The sequence below is a fragment of the Alosa sapidissima genome, chromosome 4 (assembly GCF_018492685.1).
Source record: "Alosa sapidissima isolate fAloSap1 chromosome 4, fAloSap1.pri, whole genome shotgun sequence".
NCBI classification, from domain to species: Eukaryota; Metazoa; Chordata; class Actinopteri; order Clupeiformes; family Clupeidae; genus Alosa; species Alosa sapidissima.
Window position 1 is genome coordinate 29,863,530 of NC_055960.1, and position 21,264 is coordinate 29,884,793.

Here is a 21,264-nt window from a genome sequence, read left to right on the forward strand (position 1 = left end):
AGATAGGTTGGATAACAAGAGGTCTGTCTTGATAACAAAACTGAACCACTCAGAGAACTCCTATCCTTTCCTCACATGATGTTATTCTGCTGTCTTCTGCTAAACCCATTTTTGAGTTGTGCGTATCATGTAACAGTTGTTTGTCATTAGTCATAGTGATGACCATCAGCAGGACTAGTCATCATCAAGAAACCAGATCACAGACACGGTATCATCACATACAGTAGAGTAGGTGTCCATTAGATCAAAGACACGGTATCATCACATAGAGTAGGTGTCCATTAGATCAGACACGGTATCGTCACATAGAGTATAGGTGTCCATCCCGACAGCAGCGCAGGGTAATATCATGCTGATGTGCTCTTAGATCAGCTGGCATGTTTGCCAGATTGGCATTTCTACCAAGACAGAATTGGTGTCATTTCCCACAGTGTTGAGGCCTAAGCACGTAGGCGCCGGCATGAGTGTGGTGCACTCCGCTTTCGAACACCACCGTCTACACCACCCCTCAACACCACCGTCTACACCACCCCTGCACACCCTGAACACCACCCCTCAACACCACCGTGTACACCACCCCTGCATATCAACCCTGCACACCACCCCTCAACACCACCGTGTACACCACCCCTGCATATCAACCCTGCACACCACCGTGTACACCACCCCTGCATATCAACCCTGCACATCAACCCTGCACACCACCGTGTACACCACCCCTGCATATCAACCCTGCACACCACCCCTGCACATCAACCCTGCACACCACCGTGTACACCACCCCTGCACACCACCCTGCACACCACCCCTGCACATCAACCCTGCACACCACCGTGTACACCACCCCTGCATATCAACCCTGCACACCAACCAGTGTGTGTGTGTCTGTCTGCACACCACTGCCGAACCCCTTACCCACCGCCATGTAGATGATGATTCATCTCTATTTATGTCAGCGCCATTCAATAAAGTCTATTGTTGGGTGTGTGTGTGTTGTGTGTGTGGCTGCTGCAGTGCTTCACGGTGTGCCCACGAAGGTCCTCTGCGTTGAGATGTCTGACCCTTTCACCCCGCTCTGTGTGTGTGTGTGTGCAACCTGGCCTCACTCATCACATGCATCATACTTACTCAGTAGCTCATCTCCACAGGAATGGGCTCCTTACCATCTGCATAATGTTCCGCTCTCAATTGGTCAAAGAGTGCCTGTAGTGTGTGTGTGTGAGTGTTTTTGGTGTGTGTGTGTGTGCGTGCGTGTGAGTGTCTGTGTGTGTGCGTGCGTGTGAGTGTGTGTGTGTGTTTGTCTGAGTGTGTGTGTGTGTCTGTGTGTGTATGCGAGTATGTGTCTGTGCATAGTATCTTTGTATGTGCCTTTGTTTGTGTTTCTGTATTCGTATTTGTGTGTGTGAGAGAGAGCGTTTCCATCTCTGTATTATTAGCTTATGGTGGTCAACTCATTAGTTGCAATGGCTCCCCTATGCTTTCCACCAGCCCAGCCTATGGCCTCTCCAATCCAATAAAGAGCTTCCCTCTCCGCCCGTGAGCGTCGCAGCATTCCCGACCAGTCGCTCTCCTCCAGCTGTTCACAGCTGTCCATCCGCAGAACCATAACAGCCTTTTCCTGACCACCCGCTGCCGGCCCCCCGGCCGCGTATTATTCTCCGTCTTCAATAGCTCCATTCATTTTGTTTTTCTCTTTCTTTTCCCTCGCTCCTCTCTTTCCTGTGTCAGCTGGTGGTAGTAAGCCGGAGCAGTGTGCGCTCCTCACCAGCGGGGGCATTGTTTTGTCGCCGCGCCCCGGCCTTTCATGATTCCGACAGGATGGGACGCCGCGGTCTGTCCAAGCTGAATGGCACGCCGGCGCGGTTGGCCACCGTGGTTTTTCGCACCGCAGATTGCACGCTCCCGCCGTTAAGACTGCAGATGTGCCGTCGCCCTCCGTTAGCGTCCATTTGCGACTCCATTCATGGGCGCTGAAGGCGTTAGAGCCTGCAGCGGTCAAGCCTCAACTGCCACAGGAAACAAAGACAGTCCATCAGAATGTCGTTTGCATGGTTATCTCTGAAGCGGCAGCACACACATCTGTGTGTGTTTATGTGCATTATCCCTCTGAGCTAAGGGTTTGTTTTCTTGCACTATTATTGATATTATTACTCTGGGCTAGTGTGACTCCTGTCTTGAGGGCACAAGTGGCAGAAATGTCCAGAAATTCTGCCCGGAAAGTATCTGTTAGACACCTGCTGTGGTGGAGGAGTCTGGGAAATGTGTCCCGAAATCCTATTAGGTAATCCAGTTTGAGAGCGTCCGAAACCGAGAGCAGTATCGCAAAGAGAGGATTTCAGAGCAGATCTGACAGACTTTACTATCACTTGTTCTCCAAACCAGGTGTATCAAAGTGTGTTTTTGCTCATAGGATTTGGGCCAGATTTACCGACTTTCCTGCCACTCTAAACAGGGCATACTGTATCTCCAAGGCTCGGTTGCAGACAGAATGGCTTCTCTCAGATGTCCATGATGAATATCTGATCATCTCATTTTATGTAAGAGAGCTCTTTGTCTTCTCTGAAGAAAGAGACATTCTTCCTCTTGCCTACAGTACAAATGCCAGAACAAAGGCAGTGGACCTCTGGCCAGCCGGATCGTAGGAGGGCATGCCGCCTTGTCACCTTATTGCCTTATTACCTTCTAGCTTTATGGCTCCTTCATACTTTACTCATGGCAAACCCCTCACCTTGTAGCAGCGGTCAGACACACACGCACGGGCTCTGATCAGATCACAAAGGTTTAATCCCCCTTTGATGCCCAGAATTTAGCTTCTGAGCCGCGCGATGACAAGCAGATGATTCAAACTCAAGGCAGCTCCGCAAGTGTGTGATCTCCCTTCTGTTTCCTGTTGTGTTTGTTTTACTTTTACTTTTTTAGCACTTCTCTCTGTGGGAGAAAAGAGAAATGAATATGTAATCATGTTCCTTTTTTCTGCTTGCGTGTGTGTGTGTTGTGGGTGTTTGTTTTTGCGTATGGTTTATCTCCACGGAGGTTTGCGAGATTAGGGAAAGTTGTGTGCAGGGAGTGAGGAGGCGTCGTGGGGAAGGTGCGATCGCCAGGCAGGGGTGTGAGTCGCTCGCTGTGGATGTCGAGGAGTCGCTGGCACTCACTCTCGAGTCTGATTAGACAGTGACTGATGGAGGGGTGCCAGAGGAAGTGATGTAACCAACATGGTGAAAAAGAGGAAGTGTTGTAACAAACACGGTGAAAAAGGCTAACATAGATTATGGAGTCGAACAGACGGCCGCTGTTACCGGGCAGAGAAATAACTCTCATCTCTCAACACACACACACACTTAGGGTAAGGCAATAAACATAATGATGATAGGCAGTTTGACAGAGATCATTTTACATACTTAAGAAATCACGAAAAAATATATACCCTAATGGGACAAAGTCATTTATAAATGACGATACCCCAAAATAAAGGTCAATTTGGAAAAGTGAGCATAGGAAATTTATTTTAAGCCTTAATACACTTAAAATCAAAGGTCATTAAAATTTTTTTATGAATTTCCTTAATTAGTCCCATAGAGGGTTAAAGGGACACCAGGCAAGCCTGATGCTTTTTCTCTATGAAACTCCCCCTCGCTCGGTCTGAAGCTCTTTTCCTTTTTGTTTGCATCTTCCGTCAAGGGTTTTCGCTGCTTCTTCGCCGGCTCTTCCATTATACACACGTTTGCAACAATCGCGTTTCGTTAGCCTGCCTCTGTGCTGGGGATGCAGGATGTAAACTGATCCTGCTTCGGTCGGCGGGTACGATACACTGAACTTGCAAGCGGGATATTCTTCCTACAGGCAGTAGGGGCGGGCGAGAGAGTCTTCATTCGCCCTGTAATGAGTCATTTAACCATATACCGACTTACGAAGATGAGTAATTAACACGAAAACGTTGCCTGGTGTCCCTTTAACCAGAGAAATATATTAACTATCTTAGACATTTAAACATTGTTGACATTTAAATAGTCTTGTCTTTCCTGATTGTTGTCTCTAGAACCCACTGTAGATAGGCAGCATTACAGTAAAAGTCAGAACACATAGGACTTTCCCCTCCTTTGTTTCCACTTGTTGGCCTGTCGGCAACAGAACTGACCAATTCAAACGCAAATACCTGTAGCATCATGTGATCCTCCGGGCCATCCCTTGGCCAGCTCTGGGCCAGAGCCAGCTGGTGCTGCAGCGTCTGTTTCACTGTAATCACTCTGTATACAACTGCAGTATGAGGCAAACAAAGCCCTTGAGTTTGTTCTGACTCATTCATTAGTTTAAGAGAATATGAAGTAGATTTGCGAGCTGATCCAGGGATAATTAAGGGTTGGCTACCTCCCACCAACAGCTTAAGGGGAATTTAAGGGAATGTGTTTCAGAGTTCAGGGCCCCGTAATGCACATGAGTGGCATGGCTTAAACAGAAAAATAAGAAATATATACAAAATTCAAAAGGATTATGCCTGCGTTCAAATACCCGGATAGAATTTCAAATAACTGCATTTCATGGACCTCTATATCTGCTTATAGATATACATATTTGTAATGCTCTTTTAAATGACGCTGTAGGATGTAAGTTTGCATGTGGATTTTATATCAAATGATGATATAGATTTCTGATATGAGATTTTAAATGTTAAGTTTACTTTTAGTAACGATTTCCATGATGCAGCAGCAAAATTATATAGTCCTTTTGATTAAAGTTTTCTTTACAAACCATTCATAGTGCATGCAGAAAAGGCCACTCTGATACTGAGTTAAAAGTCAGAGGAAATTTAAAAACAGGCAATGAACGGGCCAGCCTTACACAAGGACCCATCTCCTTCTGTGGGATGGCCCAGTGGAGCTCCTGAATTGAAGGACACCAGCTCTAATCAACTCCCCACCCTGTGCACTCTCCTGCAGAGGACTGAGGACTGATTTGTAAAGACTGAATGGCGAGTGAATGATCTGCCACCACACAGGCGAATCCATTCTGACCTTCCTGTAGTTCTGGTGAAACACGGGGAGCCCGTGTATCGATGTCACACTAAAAGAGGTTGTAGAATCTATAACGCTCGGAGCAAACAACTCTGGAAGTTTCCAGATTGCAGGAGAGCGAAGAATGTCTCTCCGCTGACGTGCATGTCAATGCATCAGGATCAGGATTGATCTGGTCACCATGCCTACGGCATCCCCGTTGAGATGGCAAGGCTCCCTGGCCCGCTGGGGATCGATCGGCCAGGCTCGTCACCATAACTACCCCGCGGAGCCATCTCACCTGCCTGTCCGTGTTATCTGGGACCACCTGCCGAAATGTCAACCACGTCTTCACCTGACTGATTCACTGCCAATTAAGGCTGGCGTTACTGTACTCTTTGCCGGCTTGTCTTAGTGAGGCTTTGGAAATGAGTCCCTCTGCTCTCTAGGGAGGCTTGTCTCTCTCCCTCTGGCACACTGCAGGAACAACTGAAGCCCCTTTCGTTGACTGAAGTTGATTAATGAACCAGTTGGTAATTTGCCAGGCTGGTGACCCCCGAAGCTCAAGTAGAATCAATACGGTCAACTAATGCAGATTAAAAGCTCTGCTCTGACTTCATACAAAAGAAAATTAATAACAATGACTGCGAACCTCTGAGTTAAAGCTTGCGGTGGTGCTTCTTAATGCGATGACAATTATAAAGGTCACTGCTGCTGCAGACTGATGCGGTTCCTCTCTCAGTAAACAAAGCCTCGTGCAACATGGGACCAGCTGGATAGCACTGGAACAAATGAGCATATCAAACAGTGTTTTCCTTCTGGCTACAAAAAAACCCTGAATGCAATTTTCTGCTGTCAAAGGATGATTCTGTATTTCTCGAATAAAAGCTACTTGTAATAGTTCAGAAAGACACACAAACAAGCAGCTTAGATCTCTGGCTTTGAAACACCTTTTTAACACCTAATCACTTTTTTCAACCTGTCTTCCCACTGGAACTCTATCAGCAGTGATTTTATGGTGGCCAAACGGCACCAACGATACCGGCAGGGATCAGAAAGGTTGTGATCTTTCTGTAATAAGATCCTTATAATCCTCCATCCACGGTATTCCTGATCTGACCTCTGATCAGTGATGTAGTTCAGTCTGACCTTTGATCTGAAATGAGGAGATGGACTGAAATTGAGGATTGTGTGAAACTGTATCAAGCACTCACGAGCTGATGGATTGCAAGGCATGTACGATAGCTTGTCTATTGCGGCGGTCAGGGCCGAAATCAGATAGCGTGTTTATCTGCTGGGGCTGGCCAGCCTGTCTGTCATTTTTCAGATACCCCCACACAGTAACATCTTTGAAGATGTCTGTATCAAACTAAATATGGTGGACAGCAAATGCTGAAGCAAACTCATATTTCCCTCCTGAATACAGGAATTTTCCTTTTGAATTCTTATCCGAGAGAGTGTGCTGTGCTTCTGTCTCTTCTGCTCTCTCTAGTCCTGATGTGTTATTTTCTCTTGCTATCTCTGTGTAGTACCATCCAGTGTTTCTTGACCCGTGCAGTCTTAAGTTCCACAACACATCCTCAACGTGAGCGCAGTGTCTTTGTGTGACAGTCTGTGCACGGTGCAGAGCTTCCTGCTGACACACCAGACCGTGTAGCAAATGAGAACGGGACCGCGGGCAGATAGTGGGCTGGTGCTGCAGGTTTGGCTGAGATGGGAGCATGCCCAGGATCCCACAATCCTCTGTTCCAACAGCCCTATGTTCCCACAACATGTTCCCACATAGAGATGCTCCCACAGCCCTATGTTCCCACAGCCCCATGTTCCCACAGCTCTATGTTTCCACAGCCCTATGTTCCCACAGCCCTATGTTCCCACAGCTCTATGTTTCCACAGCCCTATGTTCCCACAGCCCCATGTTCCCACAGCTCTATGTTTCCACAGCCCCATGTTCCCACAACATGTTCCCACATAGAGATGTTCCCACAGCCCTCTGTTCTCACAGCCCTATGTTCCCACAGCCCTATATTCCCACAGCACTGTGTTCCCATAGGCCTCTGTTCCCATATTTCTAAGATTTTTTTTTCAAAATTAGGCCCCATGTTGTATCAGCCCTGACCCTAAACCTAACCCCCTGACCCTAACCCTAGGAAATGTGGGAACATAGGCTGTGGGGACATATGGCCTAATTTTCAGTGAAAAGAAGATTCTTAGAATTTTCATACAGTAGGGCTTTGGTACCATTGGGCTGTGGGAACATGGGGCTGCCCCCGCTGAGATGGATGTGGTCTGATGGATGTGATCTGATGCATGTGGTCTGATGGATGTGGTCTGATGCATGTAGTCTGATGGATGTGGTCTGATGGATGTGATCTGATGGATGTGGTCTGAGTTTTGAGTCAGCTGTGTACCAGACTCAGAGGCTCTTTGTAAGGCATTATTGTGCTCAAAGAACTGCATTCAAAAATCTATCCATGAAGCAAGAAATATGTCTGTCTGTGCCTATGTGTGTGTGTGTGCCTTTGGATTAGTGCGTATCTTGAACCTTTATGTCGACTGACTTTATACTTGGCTTGTGTATTCCTGTCTCATTGTTGACTGTGAAGTTGTTTCTGATGACAAAAGCTTAAGATATCGTTATAAGACAATGATCTTGATCTAGCGGATCTTGACCTCAACAATATGGCAGTGGACTAATGTGCGTTGAGCCCCTGCACCCATGAACACATTAAGCAGCATCCGATTGGCTCACAGACACAAATATATTTTCTTTTTATCTGGGCATCCCAAATCGTTCAAACAGGGTGAGAGCCTGGGCATCCAATCATATCTGTTACACAAGCACCTGTTGTCCACACGGCGCCTGTAGATCACTCCACCATCTGTTACACCGACTGCTTTTGTTTGGGAGAATTTGTATTCCAACAGCACATGGCCGAGTGTTTAAGTCCATTATTTTCTCAGCGGTGATCAAATAGCCGAGGCGGTGATTAACCAGCCTCTGGTTTTTAGAATGAGCACCTTTGTTTTGTGTTGGTGTTGTTTTGAGCGGTCAGACTTGACAGTAAGCATTGGCGTGTCTCGAGACTTCAGCCATCAACCTACTCTGACCGCCCCCCCCCCCCCCCCCCCCTCGTCCCCCTCCTCCTTTGTTATTGTCCTCTAATTAACATTCAGCGCAGCTTCTGTCATCAAAATTTACCGAGCTGTAAAAAGCATCACGGAGGCCATTACATTACTAATGCTCATCTTAAAACATTACTGAAGCCCAGTGGACACCAGTGGTTTCAATCAGGGCAGACCGATGACCTAATGTGGCGCATAGGCGCTGTTGTGTGGCATCATCGGTAACATTCTGCTCTTTCACAAGCTGCCGCCGTGACAAGACATAATTAGTATGTGTGACCTTTCACAACATGCGGCCACTGAGGACTATTTGACAGATTATTGAAATGCCTTTCACGACTGCGACGCTCTCTTTCTGGGCCAGTGGAAAAGCAGCACTACTGACATTTGACCGTCCGTACAAATCCCCAGCATGTCTCGCGAAGGCTGCTGTGTGTTCGCCATGAACTCTCTCTGAATGAGGGTTTTTTATTCTTGTACCTGTCACTCTGGGGATCAACATTCATGTTCAAGATGTGCTCTGTAAACCCCCTTTAGATGTATTCTTATGTTGTGGTGCTAGCCTATAGAAAAAAAGTTGAGTTAAATTGAATAGAATTGAATTGACTTCACATGGAATCAGACTGATGTGAATGCAGGGCTCTGACTGGTTGATTTGCCATTGCAGGGGTATTCCGGGGAAGAAGTGTGGGGCCATCATCCTGTCCGCAGAGGAGCTGAGCAACTGCAGGGTGAGTGTGTGTGTGTGTGTGTGTGTGTCCGTCCGTCTAGTGGAGCACACATTACATTATGCTCTGCCTTTTTACATTTAGACACATCCATCCAGTGCAGTACAGCACAGCAGTGCCGTACACTCTCATCTGAACACACACACACACACACACACACTTAATGCAGACACATCCATCCAGTGCAGTACAGCAGTGCCGTACACTCTCATCTGAATGTGCCCTTGGTGATGGACTCTGATCTTAGTCTGAATGTGCCCTTGGGTGATGGACGCTAATCTTAGTTTGAGAGCACCACTTACAGTAATGCCACATACTGTAGATTCCGTTCATTCAGAAGTCACATCTATCCAATGCAGCACAACACAACACAGCACAACACAACACAACACAACACAACACAGCACAGCACAGCACAGCACAGCAACACAACACAACACAACACAACACAGCACAGCACAGCACAGCACAACACAACACAACACAACACAACACAACACAGCACAGCAACACAACACAACACAACACAACACAACACAACACAGCACAGCAACACAACACAACACAACACAACACAACACAGCACAGCACAGCACAGCACAGCACAACACAACACAACACAACACAACACAACACAACACAACACAGCACAGCAACACAACACAACACAACACAACACAACACAACACACCACAACACACCACAACACAACACAGCACAGCACAGCACAGAGATCCGTTCTTATCTAAATATATGCCTTGATCTGGAACCCTATAACATATAGGGACAATACATGTACACTGTAGACTTAGTAAAAGACACTATGCATTCAGTGGGGAATGTGTCAATGTTGGCAACAGAAATAAAGCAACAGTACAGTAGATAGACAGGGGAAAGGATAAGATCAGATCCTCTCTACTTGCTCATTACATTCAAAGGCGCTCACCAATTCATCACGCTTGTGTGATGAATCATCAGTTGTCTCTTTAAAAACACAAGTAAAACTAGTCTGGTGTTTTGCAGTGTTCAAATGGTTTCATCATGTAATTCAAAAGTTCACACATGACTGGCAATCCTAATGCATTATCAAACCAAATTCTCTGCGATCCTTTCTTAGTGTGCTTTGGCTTTCAGATTTGTGCCTGTTTACGACTATGAAAAAAAAAAAACAATAGTCAGCTTGTGTCTGAGATGTTCTGAGTGGAAATGGCTTTCAGCTCAAAATGTAGCCTTCAAAAGAATATATTAAATACCTGTTTGCTTTGGGCTTTTCAGTATTCATAGGCAGAATGTGTTTTTACATTTATATTCACATATTTCCTGTGTGTGTGTGTGTGTGTGTGTGTGTGTGTTTGTGTGTGTGTGTGTGTGTGTGAGAGAGAGAGAGAATGAAACATAACTGTCCCAGAGAAGCATAGTGTAGCCTGACATCTTGGTGACATCTTGGTGAGGTTAGTTCTGATGAATGATTTAGCCACTCTAAATCACCTGTTGTTGTAAAATGCAGGTGTTGTTGTTGTTGATGTTGTTGTGTATAAAAAGCATGCTGACTATGATCATCAGACCATGCTGATCTCTGTCAAAAAACAGGTCACGCACAATGGCATTATGTGGATGAGGACATGAATATGAAAACCAGGTGATGAGTGTGTGTGTGTGTGTGAGAGAGAGAGAGAGAGAGTGTGTGTGTGTGTGTGTGTATGTGTGCTTGTGTATGCCTACAGTATGTGTGTTTGGTGTGTGTGTATATGTGTGTGTGTGCGCATGCTTATGTGCGTGCATGTGTATGCCTATGTGTGTTTGGTGTGTGTGTGTGTGCTTGTACACACACTTGCATACACATGTGAGGAGATAGGAGAACTGGCACACTCTTGCTATTCTCAGCAGAAGTGTCTTCATTGTCCATCACCGTTGAATAAATGATGAGCATAATGCACATTGGTGCACCGGGCATCACTGAGCCCGTAAGCTCTGAATACAAAGCAACATGGCTGATTTCATTCCTATTCTGTAGATGCACTAGACCAACGCATGGGTGTAGCAAGGGTTGTGTGTGTGCGTGTGTGTGTGTGTGTGTGTGTGTGTGTGTGTGTGTGTGTGGGATGGGGGCTCTGAGAGGCTCAGGGTTAGCATGTACTGAATTGTAAGTTGTGTAATTGTGAGTTTTTGGGGGAACATAATGTTTTAGCTTCCTCCCTGCTCTGTGGGTCAGGATTTGATCTATTCAAAGGTGACTTGGTGTCTAAGATGCCATTAAACACCTCTAAGTTCTATTATGCCATTATACACCTCTCATTTCTACAGTATTATGTGGTAATACATTGCATAGTTTACGGTCGATTTTCATTGAATATTTCTAGGGCTGTCAAAATAACTGATTAATTTTGATTAATTAATTTGAGAAAAAAATAACTGATTAAAATTCATTTGATTCATTTGAATTTAAATATTTAAAATACTTTCACAGCAAAAATGATATATGCGATTAATTTAGATTAATTAATCACAGAGTATGTAATTAATTATTATTTTTTTTAATCGATTGACAGCCCTAAATATTTCATTTCAAATTCAATGAGAATGACTCATTTATCTTTAGCTATGTGTCAGACGAGTTGCCAATAGATCAACCTCTATGTCGCCACAGTCCAGGTCAAACTGGTGGCTGAAAAAATCAATAACTCCCATTGACTTAGGGACCGTTCGTTATTTATAAACGGGATCGCCGGAGGGATTTTGAGTGCTTCGATCAAAAGTTGCATGACCCTCCCCTGCCTACTATATAATTTTCAACGACCCTCCAGCAGCATTTTCAAAAACGACATGACCCTCCCCGGCCAATTGTCGATGTCTTCCGCCGACGCTCTTACGCGCTATGAAAACATATCAACATATGTATCCGCCTTAAAACCAACCTCTGCTTTCTGATCTTACACATCACACTTCACCAAGATGGTGGCCATTTCAGTAGATTTACTCACTAACATTGTTGTGGAAACACAATAAGCATGGAAACTAAATGCATACTTCCTGCAACTGCATTAGCCTACTTACTCCTCTAGCTACACTCCTTCCTTCTCAAATGACTTGAAAAGGCCGTTTGCACAATTTCACAAATAATCACAGGGACCGAAAAATACCTAACATGCCAACTTTTTCCGGGTTTATCATTTTAACTTTTCCCCGCTGTCTTGCCGTTTTAATATTTTCCCGTAGAATATCCCATATTACTGTAATACTCTCATAACATTAGTCCTGCATTCTGGCCTGTCTCTGTGTCCTGTTGTTACCCCCTTGTCCTTCCAGAGAAACAGATGTATTCAAATCATCGTTTTGCTTGCTTGAATGCGAACTCAGAGTGATGTTAACCTAGGCCTATTTAAGTTAACGACGTGGTTGTCGTGAGAGCACGATTCATTAGCGCTTGCAGTGTTCGGCCGTAGGCTATGCCTACGTGCGCACCTGCCAGGCTACTCAGCTAGACAAAGAATTCCCCCTGTATATTCATTCCAAGTTGGCCTAACATAACTTACCAACTACACTGTAGACCATAAACTGGCTATTTATATGAACAAATGTATTTGTTCAACTTTATGAAGCAGAATTACGCACTGCTACTTGGAACGTAACACATTTTTGTTGGCAGGAGAGAGAATGACAGCGAATAACAAATTGCACTTGTTGCTGGTTACCAATAAATACTATATATTTTTTTGCAAACAACAAAAACAGAAAGGATGGAGACAGCAAAGCTAGAGATGGGCAGGAACAAGGTCAATTGGTAGAAATGCTTGTCAAAACGTTAGGAGCTGGATGTGTGGATGAATGAAGCACAAGTATGTTTATGTTAAGCATGCACACTGTTTAAAGTTAGGCTACACGGTAAACTACAAGTAAACCAAAGTTAAATTTAGCTTTTTTAGGGCTGGATAAAGTTGACCAAATGGATATAGGCTGTTAGGCGTGAATATGTTGGGCTACTTTGTTGCTCCAACCCTTCCAACGTTAATGGGGACGAATGTTGACATTTTCCGTATTTTGCGTGAGAAACCCGGGAAATCTCCCTTATTTTCATTGTTCAATGTTGACAGAGCTATGGAACGAAAGAGAACGTTATATGGCGACAGAAATCAACAATCAAACAAGCCACTTTGATTTTTTGCTGTTTTCATTAATACAAAAGATGGGTGACCCTCCCTCCTAGGCAAAAAAAGTTAGGTGACCCTCCCCTCAACAAAGAATAAAAAGACATGACCCTCCCCTATTTTCCTCCGGTGACCCCGTTTATAAATAACGAACGGTCCCTTACATACAAAATTCAGGCTTCCGCATTTGGAGGACAGACAAGGATTTCTCCTAGTGAGATTTTAATTTTATTTGCTCACCCATTTGGCCTTTTCTGCTGCATCCCCTATGGCAGAGGTGTTCTCTCCTGCACCAGGAGATTGATGTGCCTTGTTTGAAGAGGACCTCTCCATATCACTTGAAGAAATTAGAGTAGAAGAACCTGCTGGCACAAATTCTGCAAAAACACAAAATTGGAATCTTAAAGAGTTGCTTTAAGAATTTAAGAAATTCAGTTTCCAATTTGAGTTAATTTAATTCAACTAAAGGGTAACACAATCTTTTTTTACCTTACCCACTGGCCAAGTGATCTGATATCAGATGCATGCAAACATGGATTTTAAATTTATTAGCTAAGCTCACATAAAACCTTACCTTCTTCAATGAAACTTTCATAAGAAAAACCAGGATGCAGTTTGAGGTACTTTTTTTAGTCCACGGTACTGGACTTTGATGAGCATTTTGCCAAACCTGTTAAAACAAACAAAATCCATAATTATATAAAACACAATAACCACAATTGACTATCAGCAGTATATCAACTAACTTAACTAGCAAATGACTTCCAAAATTCATTCTGACATCATTTACCATGTAGGCTACCAAATGTTTTGCAGACAAACAGAAGTGTTTGTGTTCAAATATCTTAACATAATCACTAAATAACCCAAATAAAACCAACAGACACTTAACTAATATCAATACTATTACTGAGAATGGACAATGCACCTAACCTTAACCAACAACACTAACAGTTACCTTACACCACGTGTATGCTACAAATGCCTAAAAGAATGCCCTGGTGGTCTCAGCTACCGTTAGCTACGAGCAAAATATATATAACCCGAATTAAAAGCAAATAGTGTTCAGTTCAATCAAACGTCAATTAGTTGACAGACTGCTTTAATTAGTCAGTCAACAGATCCCTTAGTGCCAGACAAGCATTTGACACCACACTAGATCGCTTAGAACAGTGGAGTCCTGGCTAACTAATGTTAACCAGCATCGTTAGCATGTTAGCTATTCCCTCAGTGGCTATTAAAATTCCAACCATCTTTTCAAATTCGTTACAAAAAGATTAAGACGTCGTCGACTCCAATAATATATTAATGTCAGTTTAGAGTGTCCCAAGTATTACAAATGATTATAAACTTGGCCATTTCAAATTGATAAGGTTATAATATAACCTACCGAAGTTAAGGTTAGCTTGCTGGTTAGTTTACCAACCATCTGAGTAGCAGCTAGCTTCTACAGCTAACGTTAGCGACCTTGCTACTGTTAAGCTAACTTCACCAATATTTCCTAGTAGGTCAAACACGTTGGTATGAAAATATATACCTGTGATGTGACATTACTTAATTGTATATTTGTAGTAGTTTTCATGCTAGCTTTCACAAGTAGCAGAAACAAAATACTTTACCTTTTACTATTCCATGCTGAACTTCAATGGCGTCCGTCTTTGAGGCATTCTTTTCAAAATCTCAACTGAAGGACGTTTTTCAGATGTTCAAAATATTTGAGGAAAAGGCTGCACATTTATCAGCAAGAAATTGTGCAACTTCCCACAATTCTTTTAGGGAACATTTTCTCTGAATATTTTTCTCGCAAATGTAGTTGATTTATTTGGGGGAAAACATAATAGTTATTTTTTTTAAGGCGACTGCTTCAAGAAATTAAGTCATACTTGATTTTTTTTGTGTAATTTCCTTGGCACCAGGATTCATTTTTTACAGTGTAGCTTTATTCAAATGAGAATGCAATCTGCAATATGCAATTCAAAAAGACATTACATTATGCAATTGACAATTCATTATGCAATTTAATATTGCAATTTGCAATAATATCCAACAAATTGTATTTTAATCTGCAAAGTGACAATGAAATCCTAAAATCAATTCCAATAATTTTGGTTAAAAAATAGAATAAACATGGATTGAATTGCATTCCATTTTGCCATGGTACTTCAGTCTCAAAATTCAAATGGCAATTCATTTTGCATTTCAATTTTCAATATTCAGTTTCATCATTTAACTGTCAATTCATTTTGCAATTTAATATTTAAAGTGCAATGTAGGATTGCATTTTAAAAACATATTTGGCAAAACTGTCAATGCCAGCCTGAAAAGATTTTGGATTATTTTGGGCAAAACGTTTTGCCATCGTTTTGAGGCATTTTATTCAAATGGAAAAGAAATAGCGCCCCCCGTGATTGCATTGCACTTTGGTCACACTCTTTGTGTTGCAAAATTCAAATGGCCATTCAATCTGCCAAACGCATTGCTGTCTGTCAAGTCACTCGTCAAGGCGGGAACTAGGCTACGTCACTTCCGTGTTTACGTCTTACCCAGTTAGCGCTTGCAATGGAGGAGTTTATGGTCTCTGGCTGACAGACCCGTCTGTACAGTACAGTGACAAGAGGGGGCATTTGCATAAAGCTACTCATATGCTACCATAGGCAGTGCTACCCCTGCCCCCCCACTAACTCCACATATGGCTGGATTGAGACTAAACTGATTTTAGTTTTGTAGTGAATGTGCAGCAAGGCTCTCCACCCTGATGTGGAGAATGGAGCCTTTGGGACCAGTGGCTGTGGAGGCGGTCACTTCTCACACAGGGCACGTAGAGCCCTTCGTTCAGCTGGTTAGCGCCTTAATGAACCAATCAGCTGGACCTTGAGCGCTGCTAAAGCCCTGCTGATTGGAGAAGGAGCCGCGGGGCTGGTGGCCCAGGTGACGGTCTCTCCCATCGGTCTCCAGAGGTCCATCTCAACCCGCAGGAGCAGCCCCCTGTCTGTCAGTCAAATCCAGTGTGTCAGAGTAATCTCAGAGACACTGGGAACTCAGATCGAAAAACATCTCTCTCTCTCTCTCTTTCCATCTCTCACCCCCCACCCCCTCTCTGTCTCTGTCTCTGCCTGTCTCTCTTAGAGCCATATCATGTAAGAGAGTGATTGCTTTGCAGATAACCAGCAGAGAATAAGTAACAAAGGTCTGCAGTGGAGAAAGTGGGTCTATCACACAGAGAACAAAGAACAGGAAACAACCCATGGTGCTTCATTTGGCCTCGCTCAAACGGGTCGAGTAACGGAGGCCTCGCTCAAACGGGTTGCGTAACGGAGGCCGATCTCGTTTGATGTGCGGACAGCGCCAGGGCCTCTTTAGTCCCCCGGGGGGTAGGGGCACGTTTCATCTCCGGGGAAGAAGGGTTTACCACCGTAATTTATAACACTCTCGATTTCCCCGCTCCCATGAACACACGCCACCCAGCGCAACCTCGAGTCAGACGCAGGGAGACTATTGACTCCCCGCTTCACAACAACACCTTCATTACAATTTCAAAGGGCTTCTTTATGGGTGGCCCTCGGCCTGGAATCAATGGCAGAGCTCATTTGCACGTCCCCGTGGTGTTAATTCCTTATTGCACACACAATGGCTCTCGAGGAAGTGGAGCTGTATCAGATGAATAAAACTCCTTCTGTTTGGCTCAGGAGCTTGCCACCTTCTGGGCTTATTGTAGGATTTGTTAACCATCCCCCCCACCCCCCTCCAGTTCATGTAGAAGTACAGTATATCTAAGAGTTACAGTATGTGGGAATTGTGGTTTGTGTGTGCATTCCAGTTAATCAGATGTATAGTATCTAACAGGCAGGCTACACTGCGTACAACACTGAAGCGTTCGGTTTTTTGAGCGTATGCTGCTACAATTGGCTTCCAGTATAATCAATGGAACTGGCTACACCAGATGTAGTAGTGCTTCATACATCACAGATTATTATTAGACCAGTCTTCTAAAACCATTTTTATGCTCCACAAGTGGAGCTGTTCAATTGTGCGTCCTGCGTAACCCATCTGTGAGTTAAATGTGTTCTGTAAGACTTTCTAATGAGGAGACACTACGCTCAAAGAATCCTCCACAGAGATGCATGGGGTTAGTTTGTAACGCCAATATTCGCCTTATTCACGGGGCGGCCATTGTAAACCAAAACGAGGCTGCGTGATACACGCACCATGGAATTGTTGTGTTCTATGCATTCGCCAGTAGGTGGTGAAAATGCATTAATGATATAGTCTGTGTATTAGCCTTCTTTTAGTTTACACAATGGCCGCTGCGTGAATAAGGCAAATGGCAGTAGTCTCTACACCAGGGGTTCCCAACCTTTTTTGGCACGTGACCCTATTGTGATGTCACAAAACGTAGCCAACCCCAATCATTCACAACATGTTGTCCTAGCAAGCTAATTCGTTTGTTTGAATAGCTTGCCTGGTTGTTTTGCTACTTTGTTTGGAACATTGATCAAGCATTATTACGCATGAGGATCTCATGTGTAATGTCTAAGTTTATTTTTATAGAGCTAGATTGTAATAGGATCCAATTAGATACTGAACTTGGATATCATTGGGGTTTTCATGTTTTTTTTATGTAATGTATATATATTTTTATGTGCTATACTGGTCAATTGTAAGATACTCAATATCTCAGCCGACCCCATTTGAATTTTAGGCAACCCCACATGGGGTCCCGACCCCAAGGTTGGGAAACGATGCTCTAGACATATCCCGCCCCTTCCTGTATGCCTACCCATTCACTTGAATAGGAATAGCTGCCTGATAACTGCCCAAAGTGTGTTACCAAGATGGCCACGAGTGGAGGGACTTGCCTAAAAGGACTTTGCTGTAGATTGTGTGTGAGCCTTTCAGTTTAATTCTGCTGTAGCTGAGTGTTAAGTGTGCATTGTAGATTGTGTTTGGATATCTGTGTGTACTCTACCAAATAACATATTTGGGATAATACAGACAGGTGCGCACACAGGTGTGAGCGTTCCAGTGAGTATTTCAGAGTGACACATATTTCACAGTGTCCTCAGCTCTCCAGTGTATCAGTGTTAATTATCTCAGGCAGGGAATGTTTACCACACACCACTGGCTAGAAAGTTAGAGAATAGAATCATCACTCAACCATGTCAGGAAGAGATCCAGGTAGCTGTCTGACACGCACGCACGCACACACACACACACACACACACTCACACACACACACACACACACCTTCAGCTCCTCGACTTGGTAAAGACACACAAACCTTTAGTTTCTTGACTCGATAAAGACACACACACACACACAGACCCTCATCTCCTCTACTTCTCTGCTAATGAGCAGCACCTAACAGCAGTAGAGGAGAGAGGCGGCTCTAATTTGCGGAAGAGAAGTGTCTCTGTGTCTGCAGAAGAGCACACCAATCCTGCTGCCCTTGATTGGCCCTCGCACACGAACATTTCTTGCGTTTCCACACACGCAGTCTGCCAACACAGCATCTACATATTAATAGCTCTCGTTCGCTTGCACTCTCGCTCCTCTCCGCGCAGGCTACTGATGAGGCCACGAGAAGACAGTGAGTGGGCGGCGTGGGACGCTCACGGCTTTATAATTAGCGACGTGACGGTACAGGAGACACAGATGCTCTAGCCACGCTCTCAGCCTCGCCTCATGACCATTATCATAAATCCTTTATGTTCTCCCGGAACGGCGTGTTCCCTGGGCTCTCGGGGTGAGGGGATCGCTGAAACAATGGACATCACAGGCCTCGAGCGTCGTAGAGCCATCTGTGCGGATTTGTAAGGCAATTCCAGTAGATATTGTATCGTTAAAGGGGATTCTTTTGGACCTTTTGCCATCAGATATAAATGTAGCTGTGAGACTTCAGCCTACAAGTACAAACGATGCTACCATTCTTCAATACTACAAGTACAACCAATGCTACCATACTGCCATACTACAAGTACAACCAATGATACTATACTACAATACTACAAGTACAACCAATGCTACCATACTGCCATACTAAAAGTACAACCGATGCTACCATACTACAATACTACAAGTACAAACAATGCTACCATACTGCCATACTACAAGTAAAACAGATGCTATCATACTACCAGTGTTGCCACAGTTACCTTGAAAAAGTAATCTGATTACTGATTACTCCTTTAAAAAGTAACTTAGTTACTTTACTGATTACTTGATTTTAAAAGTAACTAAGTCAGATTACAAGTTACTTTATTAGTTACTTTCAGCAGCTGCCGACAACACCCCCACCACCTCAACATAAAGATTATGACCGGTTTTGCCAATACTCACTATACTGGAAGTGCATTTTAACAGTAATGTCAACAATGTATAGCAGACATCCCAACCTAACCTACTTAGATACTGAAATTCAGATGTTTGTTCAATAATGTCTAGTCAGTACACCAAATAAGGAAGGCCTATTGATAGAAATTGTGATAGTAAAATATGTAGCCTTGGCAACTAGCCATCTAGTATAGGCCTGAGTAATATGCAAATATTGCATATTTTTAGCAATGTTAAGTCACTGTTACAGTGTGCAAGACTATCATTATGTTTTACTCTTATGAGACAATTGGGTACACTTATGTGTAGTCTGATGTGAATGGGTCTTAAATGTTCCTTTTTGAGGAGCACTGACTCTGCCATGACGCTCCTGTTCCTAGATACACTGACTGAACTGATTAATTAAGTTCGGGAGAAAAAGATATAAGCCCACCTACACTGAAAACTGATTAGTTGATTTAGCAAAACAGACCAGGATTCTCTTTGTCTTGGATGCGCTTCAGGCGCACACACACACCACTCCTCTCTCTCTCCCTCTCCGTTGTGTGCGTGTTAAACTCAGATGCACACGCGATTTGAAGACCGGTCTGGCTTGCGTGCTCTTGTTCGCTCTAGGTTCCGGAAGATTTTATGTAATTTGCGGGCGTCAGGAAGCCGCTATCAATATGTGGGAGACTCCCAAAACGTCGGAAGACTTGGGATGTCTAGCTAGACAGCACTTTGTCGCCAGCACAGAATGTACAATGTACCTTAATGTTGTCATGTTTAGCTGACACAAACTCAAAATAATGACTGTATACAGTAGATAAAATGCGCATCTCTCTCCTCCCTCCATTGTTGTTTACGTTTGTGACGCTGCGTGGTTTTAAACGTGAGTTGTCCTCATGCTGAAAACGTGAGCATAGCCTACATGACGTTAATCCCCGAGACAAGAAGAAAGCAAAGAATATATCTTTTTACTAAGGAAAATGACAAAAATAGTAACGCACATTGACTTAGATAAGCAACTTTAATCTGACTACTGGTTTGTAAATAGTAGCTACTCGTTACCGAAAAAAGTGGTCAAAATAGACTAACTACTAAGTAACGCGTTACAGGCATTACTGCATACTACAATACTACAAGTACAACCGAAGCTACCATACTGCCATACTACAAGTACAACCGATGCTACCATACTGCCATACTACAAGTAAAATCGATGGCATGGGGGGGAACTGCACTCAGTGTAGATGCTGTATGAAATAGGGAACATGTTGTAGGAAATGGGGTGCCATATTCCAATGACATCTTACATGAAGTGGGATTGACATATCAGGAAGTACAACAATATTTTTTTCCAAGGAAATATAACATCATATGTCACGTATCAAAAAGATAAAAGGTATCAAGGTATTGAAAAGGTTTTCCAAATTGACTTACATATACTTTTAGCTCTCTGGAATCTTACCCACTTCCATGGCCACAGAAACACTTCCTGTCCCTGGGTAGCCCCAATATAATAGGAGTGTGTTTGTCGATAGCTGCTGAGTGTGAGCCACATCAGGGCCAGATCTGAGCCATTCCCCCTAAAGACTTGCGGAGCCCTGCAGACGGCCATCTGGCTCTGACTGGAGGCCAGCACTTGAGTGCAGCAGTGACTGCAGGTCTGCCTGCTTGGCAATTCATTCCCCAAACTTTAAATTAATAATTTGAATTCGATATTTATCGATATGGATAGCTCATGACTTACATAGCTGGGGGGAGAAGGGACTGGAGTGGGTTATTTGCAAAGAGGCACATTTCCCCTTCTGCCCTGGGCTTCCATCAGTCTTCTTAATGAAAATAACACCAAACACCAAATCCCAGATGGGCAAAAGTTCATCTTAATGCACACACTGCTGCCAGTAACCCCTGCATAACAGTGCCAAGATCGTCAACATGAGAAGGATTCGATAAACAACAGAT

General features: G+C 43.8%; 1 protein-coding gene and 1 long non-coding RNA gene across 3 annotated transcripts in view; one reads left to right on the plus strand and one right to left on the minus strand.

Moving 5' to 3' along the window:
• The window catches only part of cpne5b (copine Vb), a 173,971-nt gene that overhangs the window by 85,555 nt on the left and 67,152 nt on the right, over positions 1-21,264 (plus strand). For both annotated transcript variants that reach the window (XM_042088310.1, XM_042088311.1), the window contains one exon: positions 8,782-8,845. In XM_042088310.1, the coding sequence (XP_041944244.1) occupies positions 8,782-8,845 (64 nt within the window). The remainder of the gene's footprint in view (positions 1-8,781; positions 8,846-21,264) is intronic.
• On the minus strand, positions 13,183-14,745 carry LOC121706546. The gene is made up of 3 exons (XR_006031068.1): positions 14,607-14,745; positions 13,562-13,657; positions 13,183-13,364 (listed from the first exon to the last, which is right to left on the minus strand). It is a non-coding gene; the product is annotated as an uncharacterized LOC121706546 (long non-coding RNA).